We start from the raw sequence: 17,423 nt of genomic DNA on the forward strand, positions 1-17,423 counted from the left end.
CAGGGAAAGCAGCCTCTGAAGATTATATAGTGAGGGACTAGTGGAAGCGAAGCATGGAAGTTTCGACTTCTAGTTATGTGACGATTCTTCTCTGCTTATGCGAAGTCACTGATAAGCAGAGAAGGCCCTCAGGATTGCATTCAGCTGGCACGCTTGTGACTGAGTACCTATTCGAGGGAATCACAAATGTGAATTTTCTTGCCACCAGTAGTGAACATTTATAGATTTCCTATCTTATTCATAGCCCCCTTTTTTTTAACATCTTTATTGGAGTATAATTGCTTTACAATGGTGTGTTAGTTTCCGCTGTATAACAAAGCGAATCAGCTACATGCATACATATATCCCCATATCCCCTCCCTCTTGCGTCTCCCTCCCTCCCACCCTCCCTATCCCACCCCTCTAGGTGGTCACAAAGCACGGAGCTGATCTCCCTGTGCTATGTGGCTGCTGCTTCCCACTAGCTATCTATTTTACTTTTGGTAGTGTATATTTGTCCATGCCACCCTCTCACTTTGTCACAGCTTACCCTTCCCCCTCCCCATATCCTCAAGTCCATTCTCTAGTAAGTCTGTGTCTTTATTCCCGTCTTACCCCTAGGTTCTTCATGACATTTTTTTTTCTTAGATTCCATATATATGTGTTAGCATACGGTATTTGTCTTTCTCTTTCTGACTTACTTCACTCTGTATGACAGACTCTAGGTCCATCCACCTCACTACAAATAACTCAATTTCGTTTCTTTTTATGTCTGAGTAATATTCCACTGTATATATGTGCCACATCTTCTTCATCCATTCATCCGATGATGGACACTTAGGTTGTTTCCATCTCCTGGCTATTGTAAATAGGGCTGCAATGAACATTTTGGTACATGACTCTTTTTGACTTATGGTTTTCTCAGGGTATATGCCCAGTAGTGGGATTGCTGGGTCATATGGTAGTTCTATTTTTAGTTTTTTAAGGAACCTCCATACTGTTCTCCATAGTGGCTGTACCAATTCACATTCCCAGCAGGAGTGCAAGAGTGTTCCCTTTTCTCCACGCCCTCTCCAGCATTTATTGTTTCTAGATTTTTTGATGATGGCCATTCTCCAGTGTGAGATGATATTTCATTGTAGTTTTGGTTTGCATTTCTCTAATGATTAATGATGTTGAGCATTCTTTCATGTGTTTGTTGGCAATCTGTATATCTTCTTTGGAGAAATGTCTATTTAGGTCTTCTGCCCATTTTTGGATTGGGTTGTTTGTTTTTTTTGTTATTGAGCTGCATGAGCTGCTTGTAAATTTTGGAGATTAATCCTTTGTCAGTTGCTTCATTTGCAAATATTTTCTCCCATTCTGAGGGTTGTCTTTTGGTCTTATTTATGATTTCCTTTGCTGTGCAAAAGCTTTGAAGTTTCATTAGGTCCCATTTGTTTATTTTTGTTTTTATTTCCATTTCTCTAGGAGGTGGGTCAAAAAGGATCTTGCTGTGATTTATGTCATAGAGTGTTCTGCCTCTGTTTTCCTCTAAGAGTTTGATAGTTTCTCACCTTACATCTAGGTCGTTAATCCATTTTGAGTTTATTTTTGTGTATGGTGTTAGGGAGTGTTCTAATCTCATACTTTTACATGTACCTGTCCAGTTTTCCCAGCACCACTTACTGAAGAGGCTGTCCTTTCTCTGCTGTACATTCCTGCCTCCTTTATCAAAGATAAGGTGACCATATGTGCGTGGGTTTATCTCTGGGCTTTCTGTCCTGTTCCATTGATCTATATTTCTGTTTTTGTGCCAGTACCATACTGTCTTGATTACTGTAGCTTTGTAGTATAGTCTGAAGTCCAGGAGTCTGATTCCTCCGGCTCTGTTTTTCGTTCTCAAGATTGCTTTGGCTATTCGGGGTCTTTTGTGTTTCCATACAAATTGTGAAATTTTTTGTTCTAGTTCTGTGAAAAATGCCAGTGGTAGTTTGATAGGGATTACATTGAATCTGTAGATTGCTTTGGGTAGTAGAGTCATTTTCACAATGTTGATTCTTCAATCCAGGAACATGGTATATCTCTCCATCTATTTGTATCATCTTTAATTTCTTTCATCAGTGTCTTATAATTTTCTGCATATAGGTCTTTTGTCTCCTTAGGTAGGTTTATTCCTAGATATTTTATTCTTTTTGTTGCCATGGTAAATGGGAGTGTTTTTTTGATTTCACTTTCAGATTTTTCATCATTAGTGTATAGGAATGCCAGAGATTTCTGTGCATTAACTTTGTATTCTGCTATTTACCAAATTCATTGATTAGCTCTAGTAGTTTTCTGGTAGCATCTTTAGGTTTCTCTATGTATAGTATCATGTCATCTGCAAACAGTGACAGCTTTACTTCTTCTTTTCCAATTTGGATTCCTTTTATTTCCTTTTCTTCTCTGATTGCTGTGGCTAAAACTTCCAAAACTATGTTGAATAAGAGTGGTGAGAGTGGGCAACCTTGTCTTGTTCCTGATCTTAGTGGAAATGGTTTCAGTTTTTCACCATTGAGGAGATGTTGGCTGTGGGTTTGTCATATATGGCCTTTATTATGTTGAGGAAAGTTCCCTCTATGCCTACTTTCTGCAGGGTTTTTATCATAAATGGGTGTTGAATTTTGTTGAAAGCTTTCTCTGCATCTATTGAGATGACCATATGGTTTTTTTCCTTCAATTTGTTAATATGGTGTATCACATTGATTGATTTGCATATATTGAAGAATCCTTGCATTCCTGGAATAAACTCCACTTGATCATGGTGTATGATCCTTTTAATGTGCTGTTGGATTCTGTTTGCTAGTATTTTGTTGAGGATTTTTGCATCTATGTTCATAAGTGATATTGGCCTGTAGTTTTCTTTCTTTGTGACATCCTTGTCTGGTTTTGGTATCAGGGTGATGGTGGCCTTGAATGAGTTTGGGAGTGTTCCTCCCTCTGCTATATTTTGGAAGAGTTTGAGAAGGATAGGTGTAAGCTCTTCTCTAAATATTTGATAGAATTCACCTGTGAAGCCATCTGGTCCTGGGCTTTTGTTTGTTGGAAGATTTTTAATCACAGTTTCAATTTCAGTGCTTGCTATTGGTCTGTTCATATTTTCTATTTCTTCCTGATTCAGTCTTGGCAGGTTGTGCATTTCTAAGAATTTGTCCATTTCTTCCTAGTTGTATCCTACTGTCCATATTATTGGCATAGAGTTGCTTGTAGTAATCTCATGATCCTTTGTACTTCTGCAGTGTCAGTTGTTACTTCTCCTTTTTCATTTCTAATTCTATTGATTTGAGTCTTCTCCCTTTTTTTCTTGATGAGTCTTGCTAATGATTTATCAATTTTGTTTATCTTCTCAAAGAACCAGCTTTTAGTTTTATTGATCTTTGCTATCATTTTCTTCATTTCTTTTTCATTTATTTCTGATCTGATCTTTATGATTTCTTTCCTTCTGCTAACTTTGGGGGGTTTTTTGTTCTTCTTTCTCTAATTGCTTTAGGTGCAAGTTTAGGTTGTTTATTCGAGCTGTTTCCTGTTTCTTAAGGTAGGGTTGTATTGCTATAAACTTCCCTCTTAGAACTGCTTTTGCTGCATCCCATAGGTTTTGGGTCGTCGTGTCTCCATTGTCATTTGTTTCTAGGTATTTTTTTATTTCCTCTTTGATTTGTTCAGTGATCACTTCGTTATTAAGTAGTGTATTGTTTAGCCTCTGTGTGTTTGTATTTTTTACAGATTTTTTTACAGATCTTTTCCTGTAATTGCTATCTAGTCTCATAGCGTTGTGGTCGGAAAAGATACTTGATACAATTTCAATTTTCTTAAATTTACCAAGGCTTGATTTGTGACCCAAGATATGATCTATCCTGGAGAATGTTCCATGAGCACTTGAGAAAAATGTGTATTCTGTTGTTTTTGAATGGAATGTCCTATAAATATCAATTAAGTCCATCTTGTTTAATGTATCATTTAAAGCTTGTGTTTCCTTATTTATTTTCATTTTGGATGATCTGTCCATTGGTGAAAGTGGGGTGTTAAAGTCCCCTACTATGAATGTGTCACTGTCGATTTCCCCTTTTATGGCTGTTAGTATTTGCCTTATGTATTGAGGTGCTCCTATGTTGGGTGCATAAATATTTACAATTGTTATATCTTCTTCTTGGATTGTTCCCTTGATCATTATGTAGTGTCCTTCTTTGTCTCTTCTAATAGTCTTTATTTTAAAGTCTATTTTGTCTGATATGAGAATTGCTACTCCAGCTTTCTTTTGGTTTCCATTTGCATGGAATATCTTTTTCCATCCCCTCACTTTCAGTCTGTATGTGTCTCTAGGTCTGAAGTGGGTCTCTTGTAGACAGCATATATATGGGTCTTGTTTTTGTATCCATTCAGCCAATCTGTGTCTTTTGGTGGGAGCATGTAATCCATTTACATTTAAGGTAATTATTGATATGTATGTTCCTATTCCCATTTTCTTAATTGTTTTGGGTTCGTTATTGTAGGTCTTTTCCTTCTCTTGTGTTTCCTGCCTAGAGAAGTTCCTTTAGCATTTGTTGTAAAGCTGGTTTGGTGGTGCTGAATGCTCTCAGCTTTTGCTTCTCTGTAAAGGTTTTAATTTCTCTGTCGAATTTGAATGAGATCCTTGCTGGGTAGAGTAATCTTGGTTGTATGTTTTTCTCCTTCATCACTTTAAATATGTCCTGCCAGTCCCTTCTGGCTTGCAGAGTTTCTGCTGAAAGATCAGCTGTTAACCTTATGGGGATTCCCTTGTGTGTTATTTGTTGTTTTTCCCTTGCTGCTTCTAATATGTTTTCTTTGTATTTAATTTTTGACAGTTTGATTAACATGTTTCTTGGCCTGTTTCTCCTTGGATTTATCCTGTTTGGGACTCTCTGTGCCTCCTGGACTTGATTAACTATTTCCTTTCCCATATTAGGGAAGTTTTCAACTATAATCTCTTCAAATATTTTCTCAGTCCCTTTCTTTTTCTCTTCTTCTGGAACCCCTATAATTCGAATGTTGGTGCGTTTCATGTTGTCCCAGAGGTCTCTGAGACTGTCCTCAGTTCTTTTCATTCTTTTTTCTTTATTCTGCTCTACAGTAGTTATATCCACTATTTTATCTTCCAGGGCACTTATCCGTTCTTCTGCCTCAGTTATTCTGCTATTGATCCCTTCTAGAGTATTTTTAATTTCATTTATTGTGTTGTTCATCATTGCTTGTTTCATCTTCAGTTCTTCTAGGTCCTTGTTAACTGTTTCTTGCATTTTCTCTATTCTATTTCCAAGATTTTGGATCATCTTTACTATCATTACTCTGAACTGTTTTTCACGTAGACTGCCTATTTCCTCTTCATTTGTTAGGTCTAGTGGGTTTTTATCTTGCTCCGTCATCTGCTGTGTGTTTTTCTCTCTTCTCATTTTGCTTATCTTACTGTGTTTGGGGTCTCCTTTTTGCAGGCTGCAGGTTCGTAGTTCCCGTTGTTTTTGGTGTCTGTCCGCGGTGGCTAAAGCTGGTTCAGTGGGTTGTGTAGGCTTCGTGGTGGAGGGGACTAGTGCCTGTGTTCTGGTGGATGAGGCTGGATCTTGTCTTTATGGTGGGTAGGTCCACATCTGGTGGTGTGTTTTGGGGTGTCTGTGGCCTTATTGTGATTTTAGGCAGCCTCTCTGCTAATGGGTGGGGTTGTTTTCCTGTCTTGCTAGTTGTTTGGCATAGGGTGTCCAGCACTGTAGCTTGCTGGTCGTTGAGTGAAGCTGGGTGCTGGCGTTGAGATGGAGATCTCTGGGAGATTTTCGCCATTTGATATTATGTGGAGCTGGGAGGTCTCTTGTGGACCCTTGTCCTGAAGTTGACTCTCCCACCTGAGAGGCACAGCACTGACTCCTGGCTGCAGCACCAAGAGCCTTTCATCCACACGGTTCAGAATAAAAGAGAGAAAAAGTAGAAAGAAAGAAAGAAAGAAAGGGAGGGAGGGAGGGAGGAAGGAAGGAAGAGAGGATAAAAGAAAATAAAGTAACATAAAATAAAGTTACTTAAAAAAATTATTAAGAAAAAAAAATTTTTTAAGTAAAAAAAACAAAACAAAAAAAAACGGACGTAAAGAACCCTAGGACAAATGGTGGAAGCAAAGCTATACAGACAAAATCTCACACAGAAGCATACATATACACACTCACAAAAAGAGGAAAAGGAGAAAAAATAATAAATCTTGCTCTCTAAGTCCACCTCCTCAATTTGGGATGATTCGTTGTCTATTCATATATTCCACAGATGCAGGGTACATCAAGTTGACTGTGGAGATTTAATCCGCTGCTTCTGAGGCTGCTGGGAGAATTTTCCTTTCTCTTCTTTGTTCGCACAGCTCCCGGGGCTCAGCTTTGGATTTGGCCCCGCCTCTCTGTGTAGGTCGCCTGAGGGCGTCTGTTCTTCGCTCAGACAGGACGGGGTTAAAAGAGCAGCTGCTTCGGGGGCTCTGGCTCACTCAGGCCCGGGGTGGGGGGGAAGGGGCACGGATGCGGGGCTAGCCTGCGGCGGCAGGCCGGCGTGACGTTGCACCCGCCTGAGTCGCGCCGTGCGTTCTCCCGGGGAAGTTGTCCCTGGATCCCAGGATGCTGGCAGTGGTGGGCTGCACAGGCTCCCCGGAAGGGAGGTGTGGAGAGTGACCTGTGCTTGCACACAGGCTTCTTGGTGGCGGCAGCAGCAGCCTTAGCGTCCCATGCCCGTCTCTGGGGTCCGCGCTGATAGCCGCGTCTCGCGCCATCTCTGGAGCTCCTTTAAGCGGCGCTCTTAGAAAAAGTCTCTTGTCTCTTCGGCAGCTCCAGACTTTTTCCCGGACTCCCTCCCGGCTAGCTGTGGTGCACTAGCCCCCTGCAGGCTGTGTTCGCCGCCAACCCCAGTCCTCTCCCTGGGATCCGACCGAAGCCCGAGCCTCAGCTCCCAGCCCCGCCCGCCCCGGCGGCCAAGCAGACAAGCCTCTCAGGCTGGTGAGTGCCGGTCGGCACCGATCCTCTGTGCGGGCATCTCTCTGCTTTGCCCTCTGCACCCGTCGCTGCGCTCTCCTCCGTGGCTCCGAAGCTTCCCCCCTCCGCCACCCACAGTCTCCGCCCGCGAAGGGGCTTCTAGTGTGTGGAAACCTTTCCTCCTTCATGGCTCCCTCCCACTGGTGCAGGTCCCGTCCCTATTCTTTGTCTCTGTTTTTTCTTTTTTCTTTTGCCCTACCCAGGTACGTGGGGAGTTTCTTGCCTTTCGGGAGGTCTGAGGTCTTCTGCCAGCGTTCAGTAGGTGTTCTGTAGGAGTTGTTCCACGTGTAGGTGTGTTTCTGGTGTATCTGTGGGGAGGAAGGTTATCTTTGCATCTTACTCTTCCGCCATCTTCCCCTTGAGCCACTCATAGCAGCTTTCATTCGTTTTCAAGACAGGTTTCTCTAGTTCAGGATCCCAATGATAATAGAACCTATTACCCAGCAAGTGAAAAAAAGGCTTCGGAGTCATCACTACCATCAGAACCACCTTGAAAACCTGCACTTCCTTTAACCTTTCCCATCTCAGAAAGTAATGACCCATCTCTTGCAGTTGCTCAGATGAAAACTTTGGTGTCTGAGCTGTGAGTGGAGGAGTGAGTCCCCCTTGTGGGGTCTGTAAGGGTCGCTCCAGCACGGCAACGGGAATTACACTGGGAGGGGCATCGGAAGTGAAAGGATCTGTCATGCTCACAGGTCCTAGAGAGGGAGGCCCGGCACACCACACAGGGGGCCACATGGGAAGAGGGTCCAAGGAGCAGGCTCACCGAAGCAGGCGGGGAGCCGAGAGAGAGTGAGGACCCGTGGGCAGGTGTCTTTACTTGGGGTCAGGGTGGAGTGTACATGCAAAAGGCATGAGGGATTTCATTGTTGGGTTTGAATGTCACAAGGTCACTGTCAGGGGAGGGCAAGAAGGGGAACTTGTGGCAGGGACCAGCCTTGTCACCCGAGTGGACCTGGTCATCTGGGCGGGCTGCTTCAGCCTGTTTGTGGGGATATTGAGGCGTCAGGAAAATATGAGGTTTTTACAATTTACAGAACAGAGTTATCTTGATCCTTCTTTGTCTCATATGCCACATCGGATCCATTAGCATATCTTCTTGGCGCTACCTTACATTGTATCCAGAATCCAACTTCTCAACACCTTTACCACAGCTATCAGAACCACCGTCCTGGTCTAGGCCACCATTACCCCTCACCTAGATTATTGCAGAAGCCTCTGTATCTGAATTTCCTGCTTCCACCTTTGATCCCCTGTGTTTTATTTTCCATACAGTAGGCAGAGTGATCCTTTTGAAATTAGTCAAATTACGTCAGTTTTCTGTTCATACTCCTCCACTGACTTCTCTTCTTGCTCAGAGTGAAATCCCAGGTCTTTACTGTGGTCTTTGACCTTATCTACATCTACTTCCCTGCCCTGGCCACTCACTGTGCTTCAGTACCCTAAATGTGCTCCTGCCTCAGGGCCTTTGCACTTGCTGTTCCCCCTGCCTGTACCATTCCTCCACTGCATGTCCTCATGGCTCACTTCCTCACTTTCTTCAGGTCTCTGTTTAGATATCATAGCACTATTCCAACTCTGTCTTCCCTTACTTGACTTTATTTTTCTTTATAATACATATCACCAACTAGCATGTTTATTATATTTAGTTGTATATTTATAAATTGTCTTTCCTCACTGGACTATGTTTTATGATCATAGGGGCTTCAGCTTTTTTCATTGATGTATTTCCAGCACCTTGAACCTAACTTGGCACAGAGTAAGACATTCAAAAACTATTGAGGGAATGACTCAGAGCTAAATATAATGAGTAGAATTAACAGTCAGGCATTCACCAGTAATTTATTTGTTATCATAGCATTCTTACTTTAAATTTAGTAAGCTTGTTGATTTGTTTTATAAAAATGATGGGATACCTATATAAAAGCAGATATTAGCCAGAAACTTCATCCTGGGGCAGAGTAATTTTGTGGATCTAGTAAAACTATTGAAGATAGCTTAAAAAAACAAATTTGGTAAATATCTGCAATAATTTAACACATTTATTCATTTCTGTTTATACTTTTTTTCTAAATGCTAGTTGTTTATAAAAGGTATTCTGCCTTAATTGGCCGTTCGTAAAAGAAACCATTTTCATTTCTGTGGTTATGGCTTACTTTCAGGTCTTGCATTTCACTGAAGGAGCCAGACTCCACATATATTTCAAGGACGCTATTTAATTAAAAGCCTTTGTAGTGAAGCTGTAACTTGTCAATTTCACAAGTATTTATTAAGTATCCTCTGTATACAGGTAGTATACTATGTATAGTAGAATACATAGATAAATACCTTATAGCCTGAGTCTTTATGGGGGCTTGGAGTTTAGTAGAAAGAAATAGATGTAATAGTGTAATAAAATGTTATATGTGCTGTGAATTAAATAGATACAAAATAGCTTGCAGAACTGCCGAGGTTATGGGTCTTTGGGAGTATCTGTTGCACATCTTTCTCAAAGAACGGGGCTTGAGGGCTTCCCTGGTGGCGCAGTGGTTGAGAGTCCGCATGCCGATTCAGGGGACACGGGTTCGTGCCCTGGTCTGGGAAGATCCCACATGCCACGGAGCGGCTAGGCCTGTGAGCCATGGCCGCTGAGCCTGCGCGTCCGGAGCCTGTGCTCCGCAACAGGAGAGGCCACAACAGTGAGAGGCCCGCGTACCGCAAAAAAAAAAAAAGAAAGATTAAGACTAAAGTGACAACTAAGGTATGTGACAGAACTCTACTCTTAGTCAATGAAGTGACTTCTTTGCTGAATCGGATGATAGGTTTTGAACAATGGAAGAGTATTTCCTAAATTTTTTGTACTATTCACAATGGAATGGCCACAAACATGTCACATTTTTAAGTTTGATCTGCAATACTAACATTTTCTCCATCACTTTAAGTCTAGAGAATCAACAGAACAATAAATCAAACCCTTATTTGTAGGGCTTGCCAGTTTCCATGCTGTGAGTGTTCCCACCATGGCCAGTTTCAAGCAACTAATGTGATGTCTCTGAACACAGAGTTGGGGAAGTTAGGCAGTGGCACACCATTATAATATCCCCACCATACAGATACAATGGATACATATAATGTCAGAGATGATAGAGAAATAAATAAGAAATGATGAATTTGAGCATTTATTTCCTTTGTTTTTAATATAATGTATTTAATTGTAAGTTTATAAATTTAATTTTTAATAAAAGCTGTGCTTAATAACCAGCTCACAAAATTCTTGAAAATTTTGCAGTTGGCCCTCATGACCTAGTAGGAGCAGGCTGTAGTACACAGCTGTCTGTGGGCTGTCTAGGTGAAGACATACGATGAATTCATGGATCTTTTCCTTAGAAGTTGGGTCTAAACTAGGGATGCTAATTCAGGAATCATTCCCAGGCTGGTTGAAGCCTTGGGGATAGAAATTGTCCAGGGAGAGCAAGTGGAAAGAGTGAGTCGAATGAGAAGCGACCCCAGGGCAAAGCCCTGGGGGGGGGCATATCCACTCTAATGGATGAGCTGGGCAGGAAGAGCCAGGGAGCCCACTGAGCAGGGCCACGTGGAGAAAGAGAGCTTTCTAAGGAGACCTGCATTGTTGAGCCCCAGAGAAGCCAAGTAGGGAAGGGTTGAAGAGTGTCTGTTGACTGAACAGCAGATTGCTAGTTGTATTGGTGGTAGACATCTCGGTGGAAGTGGTGGGTACTGAAGCTAAAATTTCTGTTTTATAAAATGAGTGGGAAATGAGAAACCAGAGGCTGCAATTTTAGATGTTCCTTTGTAGGACTTCACTGTAAAGGAAATGATGGGGATGAGGACAGATGGTAGGTGGATAGAAATTAATGTCAGACTTCATCGTATTTATAATGTGTAGGGAAGGATCCATGGGTTACACAGGTGGCTAGTGAAGCAAGGTCTAGGAGAGGAGAGGTCCTCTTCTGGGATAGAAAGACTACTCAAGCAAAAGGAACACTTTGTGAAATAGAAGAAAGTGAGTGAAGGAGATTGCAGGTATAGATGTGTTTTTACGTGTGGGCATGAGAAGTTGACTTTACTGTAGTTTGCCGTTAAATGGCATGAGCATTTGCTGGTGGCCAGGCCGAACGTACTCATGCTTGCTTTAATGTAGTCCTGCAGTAGAGGGCTTACACATAAGTCACTTGGTAGTTAGCAACTCCTAGTTTGCCTGTTTCCCCTTTTTGCTAGACTAGAAGAATTAAGTTAGGGGCTTCCCTGGTGGCGCAGTGGTTGAGAGTCCGCCTGCCGATGCAGGGGACACGGGTTCGTGCCCTGGTCTGGGAAGATCCCACATGCCGCGGAGCGGCTGGGCCCATGAGCCATGGCCGCTGAGCCTGCGCATCTGGAGCCTGTGCTCTGCAACGGGAGAGGCCACAACGGGGAGAGGCCGCAACGGTGAGAGGCCCGCGTACCGCAAAAAAAAAAAAAAAATTAAGTTAGTATTAATCCTAATAAATACTTGTGTCTCAAAGTAAAAGCTCTGAAATGGGCATGAGGAAACGTGCATGTGCAAGGTGAAGATCAGTAACTGATGTTAATGCCAACACATCTCTCAGTGTGCTTGTGAAGTTCATAATAGGTGCTCATGGCTGTGAGGTGCCTGTGGAAGACAGGGAAGATCCTTATTCCTGCAAACTACTCAACATCACGAATCCAGGTAAGTCTTCTTTTTCCTCAGCCTTATGACTGCTGTATACACTGGTCTTCCCTTACCCACGAGGGATACATTCCAAGACCCCCCGTGGATGTCTGAAATCCTGCTAGAACCAAGTATACCATGTTTTTTCCTGTTCATATATACCGATGATAAAGTTTAATTTATAAATTAGGCAGAGTAAGAGATTAATAACAGTAAGTAATAGTAAGATAGGACAATTACAACAACATACTATAATAAAATTTATGTGAATGTGGTCTCTCTCTCTCAAAATATCTTATTGTACAAACTTAATGCCTTTTCCATTTAACTAAGCACTTTTCCCACACGTAGTCATAACTTTGGCCGTTTGAAGTGTGACAGCAAAATTAGCACACATTTCTTTTTCCTTGTTTACAACTTCACAGATAGAATATTCTTGCGGTAGATCTTAGCAATCTCAGCATATGATTTTTTTTTTCCTTATTAAGTGGAGAACTTTTACCTGTTCACTTGAAGGAAGCACTTCATGGCTTCTCTTTAGCATATCCGAATTGCCAGCATCACCACTCTTGCGCTTTGGGGCCTTAGTTGAGTAAAATAAGGGTGACGTGAACACAAGCACTGTGATGCCTTGAGGGTCGGTCTGACAACTGAGGTGGCTACTAAGTGACTCACGGGTGGGATATGCTGGACAAAGGGATGGGTCACATCCCAGGCAGGACGGAGATGGATGGCATGAAATTTCATCATGCTGCTCAGGACAGCATGCAGTTTAAAACTTATGAATTATTTCTGGAATTTTCCATTTAATATTTTTGGACCACAGTTAACTGTGGGTAACTGAAAAGCAAAACCACAGATGGCAGGTCGGGGAGGGGGGGATTACTGCACAGGTTTGATGTTGAGGAAGAGTTGTTGAGCTGAATAGTACTGTGGTCTGCTTTTAGCGGACTAAAATCAAACCTGCCTCAAAATGTAGCTTTCATCCTTCCTGACAGACTAACCACTCTAGGCATCTGTGAAGACTCTTCATAGATAGATATGTAATTTTAGGATCCAGGAGAGTTTATTTTTCAGTATGATTCAAACGCATCTGGAAATTCCTTAAGCATAGACAAATCCTGAGTTACTGAAGTTTAAACTTACGGAAAACTGCTGATTTCACCAACCTGCTGATTTATAATAGCCTTGATACAAATATTGTGACTCAGCTTTCTCTAAGAATTATTGCCTAAGCTTCTGCAAAAGAAACAAATAGTAAAAAAAAAAAAATTGAAAATACAAGTAATATTTTTTTATTCCTTACAGTTAAAAATTTGTGGTAGTTCTGATGAGGATGAAGAAAGGTGATCCTAATTAGGTTCTCCGTGTTACCAGGGAACCAATTTTAGAAAGTTGATAACTCTATACCTATATATCTTTATTTATTAGCATTTCCCATTATGTTCAGCTGTGGTTCTAAGGGAGATGAAACTCTCCCAAATCTTAAATGCACTGATTATGACTTCAGGTGTTTTAAGATTTGTCACACCTCTATAATTATGTGCACCTTGCCTTTGTAGGCAGCAGTAGTGTAATGGTTAAGAGCATGGGTTCTGGAGTCAGGCCTCCTGGCTTTAAATCTAGGCTGCATCATTTTCTAGCTGTATGACCTTCGAACAGTTATTTACTACTCTGTGCCTCAGTTTCGTCATCTGTAAACTGGGGGTAAACAGTACTTACCTCATAGGGACTGACTTGAGGATGAAATACATTGATACATATGAAATATTTAGAATAGTTCCTGGGACATGTTCAGTATTTAATATTGTTATTTTTAAAGGACCTGCCTTTTTATAAAATTGGGTTGCAATTAGCTTTTTAAATAAATTGGACCATATTTTCAGGTCTGCATTGTAAAGCAGAGGTTTCTTACTTAGGATGTCTATGAATTTAGTTAACAGTGTAAGCAAAATTTTGTGTATGATTGTTTTTTGGGGGGGAGGGGGTGCTTTAGCTTTCACTGGGGTCCCAAAGGGACCATGAACCTAATAAAATATTGTATCACTGATGATATAAGAGTAGCCTAGAACAAATTATGTTTGAAATCCAAAACCAAGCCAAACCAAATTTTAAGAAACCTGACCTTTAGATTAACCAGACTTTTACTATTTTAAGTGCTATTATTCATTAATAGTAAAGGAGTGAAGTTTTTCACTAATAGAAAATTTTCATATATATAATACCTAGGTTACCAATTTTTAAAAATAGACATAACTAAATTACCATTGAACCTAATTTTTATCTCTTTGATAATTTAAATGGCATTTAGATCTATTTAAATACCTTGAGGTCGCCGTGAACATGAATCATCATGATACTCTTGGATGTATAGAAGTTTGACTAATAGCATTATCAAAGCAGCAGGCTATCTTGTGTCCAAGTAGCTTGAAGTTCAAGGTACATTTGTTTTAGATAGAAAATAGTTGTGTTATAATGTGCCTAACCTACTGCCTTTAATGGATGTGCTTCACTTTGGATATCCTATTTACTGAGTATATTAAAGTGAAAAACTTTTGTTATTATCCACTATATTTGGAATCTAGACTCTCCGGCCAGTACTTGCCCCAGCCCATGACAAAATCTGTATCCTCCTTTTTTCCCTCCTGCTCATGTGTGTAATTGGGAAGGAGCCATCAATTCCATTTAGTCACATTTTATTGAACATCTACTAAGTGTAAAACAGCATTCTAGGAACTCTAAAGTAGGGATCCAAATGATCTGCTGGAGTATGGGAAGAAAACAGGATTTCTTTTTATCTGAAAATAAAATGTAATCTTTATTAATATTGAATATATTAACTGACATTAATATGTGTATATTTTGTACATAAATATGACATTAATATGTGTACAAATGTTTTTAACTGATTGGGTTGTGTGATCTGTAAAGTTGGAAAGCCACAGCTCTAAAAAATACAAAGAACTTTGATAAAATAATCTTTTAAAATAAGTTTTTATGTTATTTCTCAAGGTGACACTGATATTCTCAGCCATATTAGCTGCTTCATGTAATCTATCCTGATTCATTTATGGTAACAGAAAATTTTCAAAAAAGGACTGTTAAAAAAAAAAAGGACTGTTTTTGGCTTTGATTAGACAGCTCTGGGGGGATAGAAAAACCACGGAATTCTAAGTCAATAAATCTGGGTTTGATTCCTGGCTCTGCCACTTTCTGTGACCTTAATCAGATGCATCTCTGGGCCTCATTTTCTTAATCTGTAAACTGGAGATAATGTCACAACCATGTAGAGTAGTTGTAAAGATTAGATATGATGGGAGGTGGCACATAGTAGGTGGTCAGAAATGCTTACTGTGTTTGATGTGCTTGTCTTTTTTTTTTTTTTAAAGTCAGGAGAAAGTGATATGCTTATCATCTTTTATCAGTACTGTATAGCGCTATAAAGAGTTTTTCAGTGTTATTTGAAGTGATTTCAGTTACTTTCGTATTGTGATAATCGCCCGACATCACAAAAATTGCTCAACAAGACGTAGGACTTTTGGAATTTGCAGAGCAAGACTAAATTTACTCATTATTTTGGCTGCAATTAGTAGTTTTAATTATCCCCATTTATCCAACCTTTCCTAATAGATGCCTTTAAATTTAATATTCCCCTGTAGCATTTATACATACAGACGCACACATGTATAAAAAAAGTTTATTAAAGTAGTTCTTATAATTAAATATTTTACTTAGATGTGGTTGAAAACTTCATTCTTAAATTTCAAAATGAGTCTTTTTTTCTTCTGGAAGCAGCCATATTTCTGAAGCACTTTAAAAATTTATTGCCATTTGTGAAAGAATTATATAACATATAATTATCTAGATTTTGCTATCAAGCCCACTTCATATTAGTAAAATAAAAGGTTGTTTTCGTTTGATTATGTAAAACTCCTTTTCTCATTACTTCCTTAGTTTTGAATCAGGAAATTGAGGCGTTCAGTCTTTTGGAAGACACTTCATCAGGGTTCTCTGAGGACCGTGTTGTCAGCGTGAGCTTCCGAGTTCTCTATCCAATCGTTATTACCAGCCTCGGGGTGTTTTATGATGCCAGTGATGTGGGTTTCCAGAGGAACATCACTGTCAAGCTTTATCAAGCAGAACAGGAGGTATGCACTGCTTCGTACATGCTTTTCCCCACTTTTCTCTTTCAAAATCATCAGCTTTTCCTCATGGCAATGAGTAAGTAGGTTGGGAGACTTCCACCTTTCTTCCCTTACTGATTAGACACATTATAGTGTAATGTATTACAGTGCTAGTTTGAGGAGAGAATTCCAATGAATAAATGTGTTATACCTAGGAAAGGAGGAGTTGGACCAGATAAGAAATTTCCAACCTAAAATCCCCTAAATCCTAAGGAATTTCAAAAGTTGATAACGAATATTTAAAGTTTGGGACTAAAGAGGCCGGAGGAAGATGGCGGAAGAGTAAGACGCGGAGATCACCTTCCTCCCCACAGATACATCAGAAATTCATCTACACGTGGAACAACTCCAACAGAACACCTACTGAACGCTGACAGAAGACCTCAGACCCCCCAAAAGGCAAGAAACTCCCCACATACCTGGGTAGGTCAAAAGAAAAAAAGAATAAACAGAGACAATAGGATATGGACGGGACCTGCACCAGTGGGAGGGAGCCGTGAAGGAGGGAAGGTTTCTACACACTACGAGCCCCTTCGAGGGCGGAGACTGCAGGTGGCGGAGGGGGAAAGCTTCGGAGTAGCGGAGGAGAGCACAGCAACAGGGGTGTGGAGGGCAAAGCAGAGAGATTTTGGCACAGAGGATCGGTGCCCTCAGGCACACACCAGCCCGAGAGACTTGTCTGCTCGGCCGCCAGGGCGGGCGGGGCTGGGAGCTGAGGCTCGGGTATCGGCTTTCAGTCGGAGCGCAGGGAGAGGACTGGGGCTGGCGGCAGGAAGAGACCCTGAAGGAGTTAGTGCTAGCCCGGAGGGAGTCCGGGGAAAGGGTCTGGAGCTACCGGAGAGGCAAGAGACTTTTTTCCCTTTTGTTGCCTGGTGCGCGAGGAGAGGGCATTCCCCTCCCTCCCCTCTGCCTGAGTGAGCCAGAGCCCCCGAATCAGCGGCTCCTTTAAACCCGTCCTGTCTGAGCGAAGAACGGACGCCCTCCGGCGACCTACGCGCAGAGGCGGGGCCAGGTCCAAGGCTGAGACCCGGGAGCTGTGAGAGCAGAGACAGGGAAATCTCTCTGTGCAGCCTCCGAGGCAGCGGATTAAAGCTCCACGGTCCATTTGATGTGCCCTGCGTCTGTGGAGTGCATGAATGGACAGCGAATCATCCCAAATTGAGGAAGTGGACCTTGAGGACAAGATTTAAGACTTTCCCCCCTTTTTTTTCCTCTTTTTACAACGAATTATCTCAAATTAAGGAGGTGGACTTAGCAAGATTTCAGACTTTTCGCCCTTTTCCTCTTTTTACAACGAATTATCCCAAATCGAGGAGGTGGACTTGGAGAGCAAGATTTTTGATTTTTCCCCCTGCTCTCTTTTTGTGAATGTGTATGTGTAATCTTCTGTGTAAGATTCTCTCTGTATAGCTTTGCTTCCACCATATGTCCCAGGGTTCTTTCGGTCCGTGTTTTTTTTCAATAATTACTTTTTAATTTTAATAACGCTACTATATTTCATACTTTATTCTATTGTACTTTACCTGCTCTTTCTTTTTTTCCTCCCTTCCCTTCCTCCCTCCCTCCCTC

General features: G+C 41.3%; 1 protein-coding gene across 1 annotated transcript in view; it reads left to right on the forward strand.

The window, feature by feature from the left end:
- The window catches only part of B3GALNT2 (beta-1,3-N-acetylgalactosaminyltransferase 2), a gene marked incomplete at both ends in the record, with an annotated part of 62,874 nt that overhangs the window by 12,526 nt on the left and 32,925 nt on the right, over nucleotides 1–17,423 (forward strand). The window contains 2 exon segments of the mRNA XM_079697596.1: nucleotides 11,588–11,688; nucleotides 15,625–15,818. Of these exon segments, the coding sequence (XP_079553722.1) occupies nucleotides 11,588–11,688; nucleotides 15,625–15,818 (295 nt within the window).

This window comes from Hyperoodon ampullatus (assembly GCF_949752795.1).
Source record: "Hyperoodon ampullatus genome assembly, chromosome: 1".
In the NCBI taxonomy this organism is placed as follows: domain Eukaryota; kingdom Metazoa; phylum Chordata; class Mammalia; order Artiodactyla; family Ziphiidae; genus Hyperoodon; species Hyperoodon ampullatus.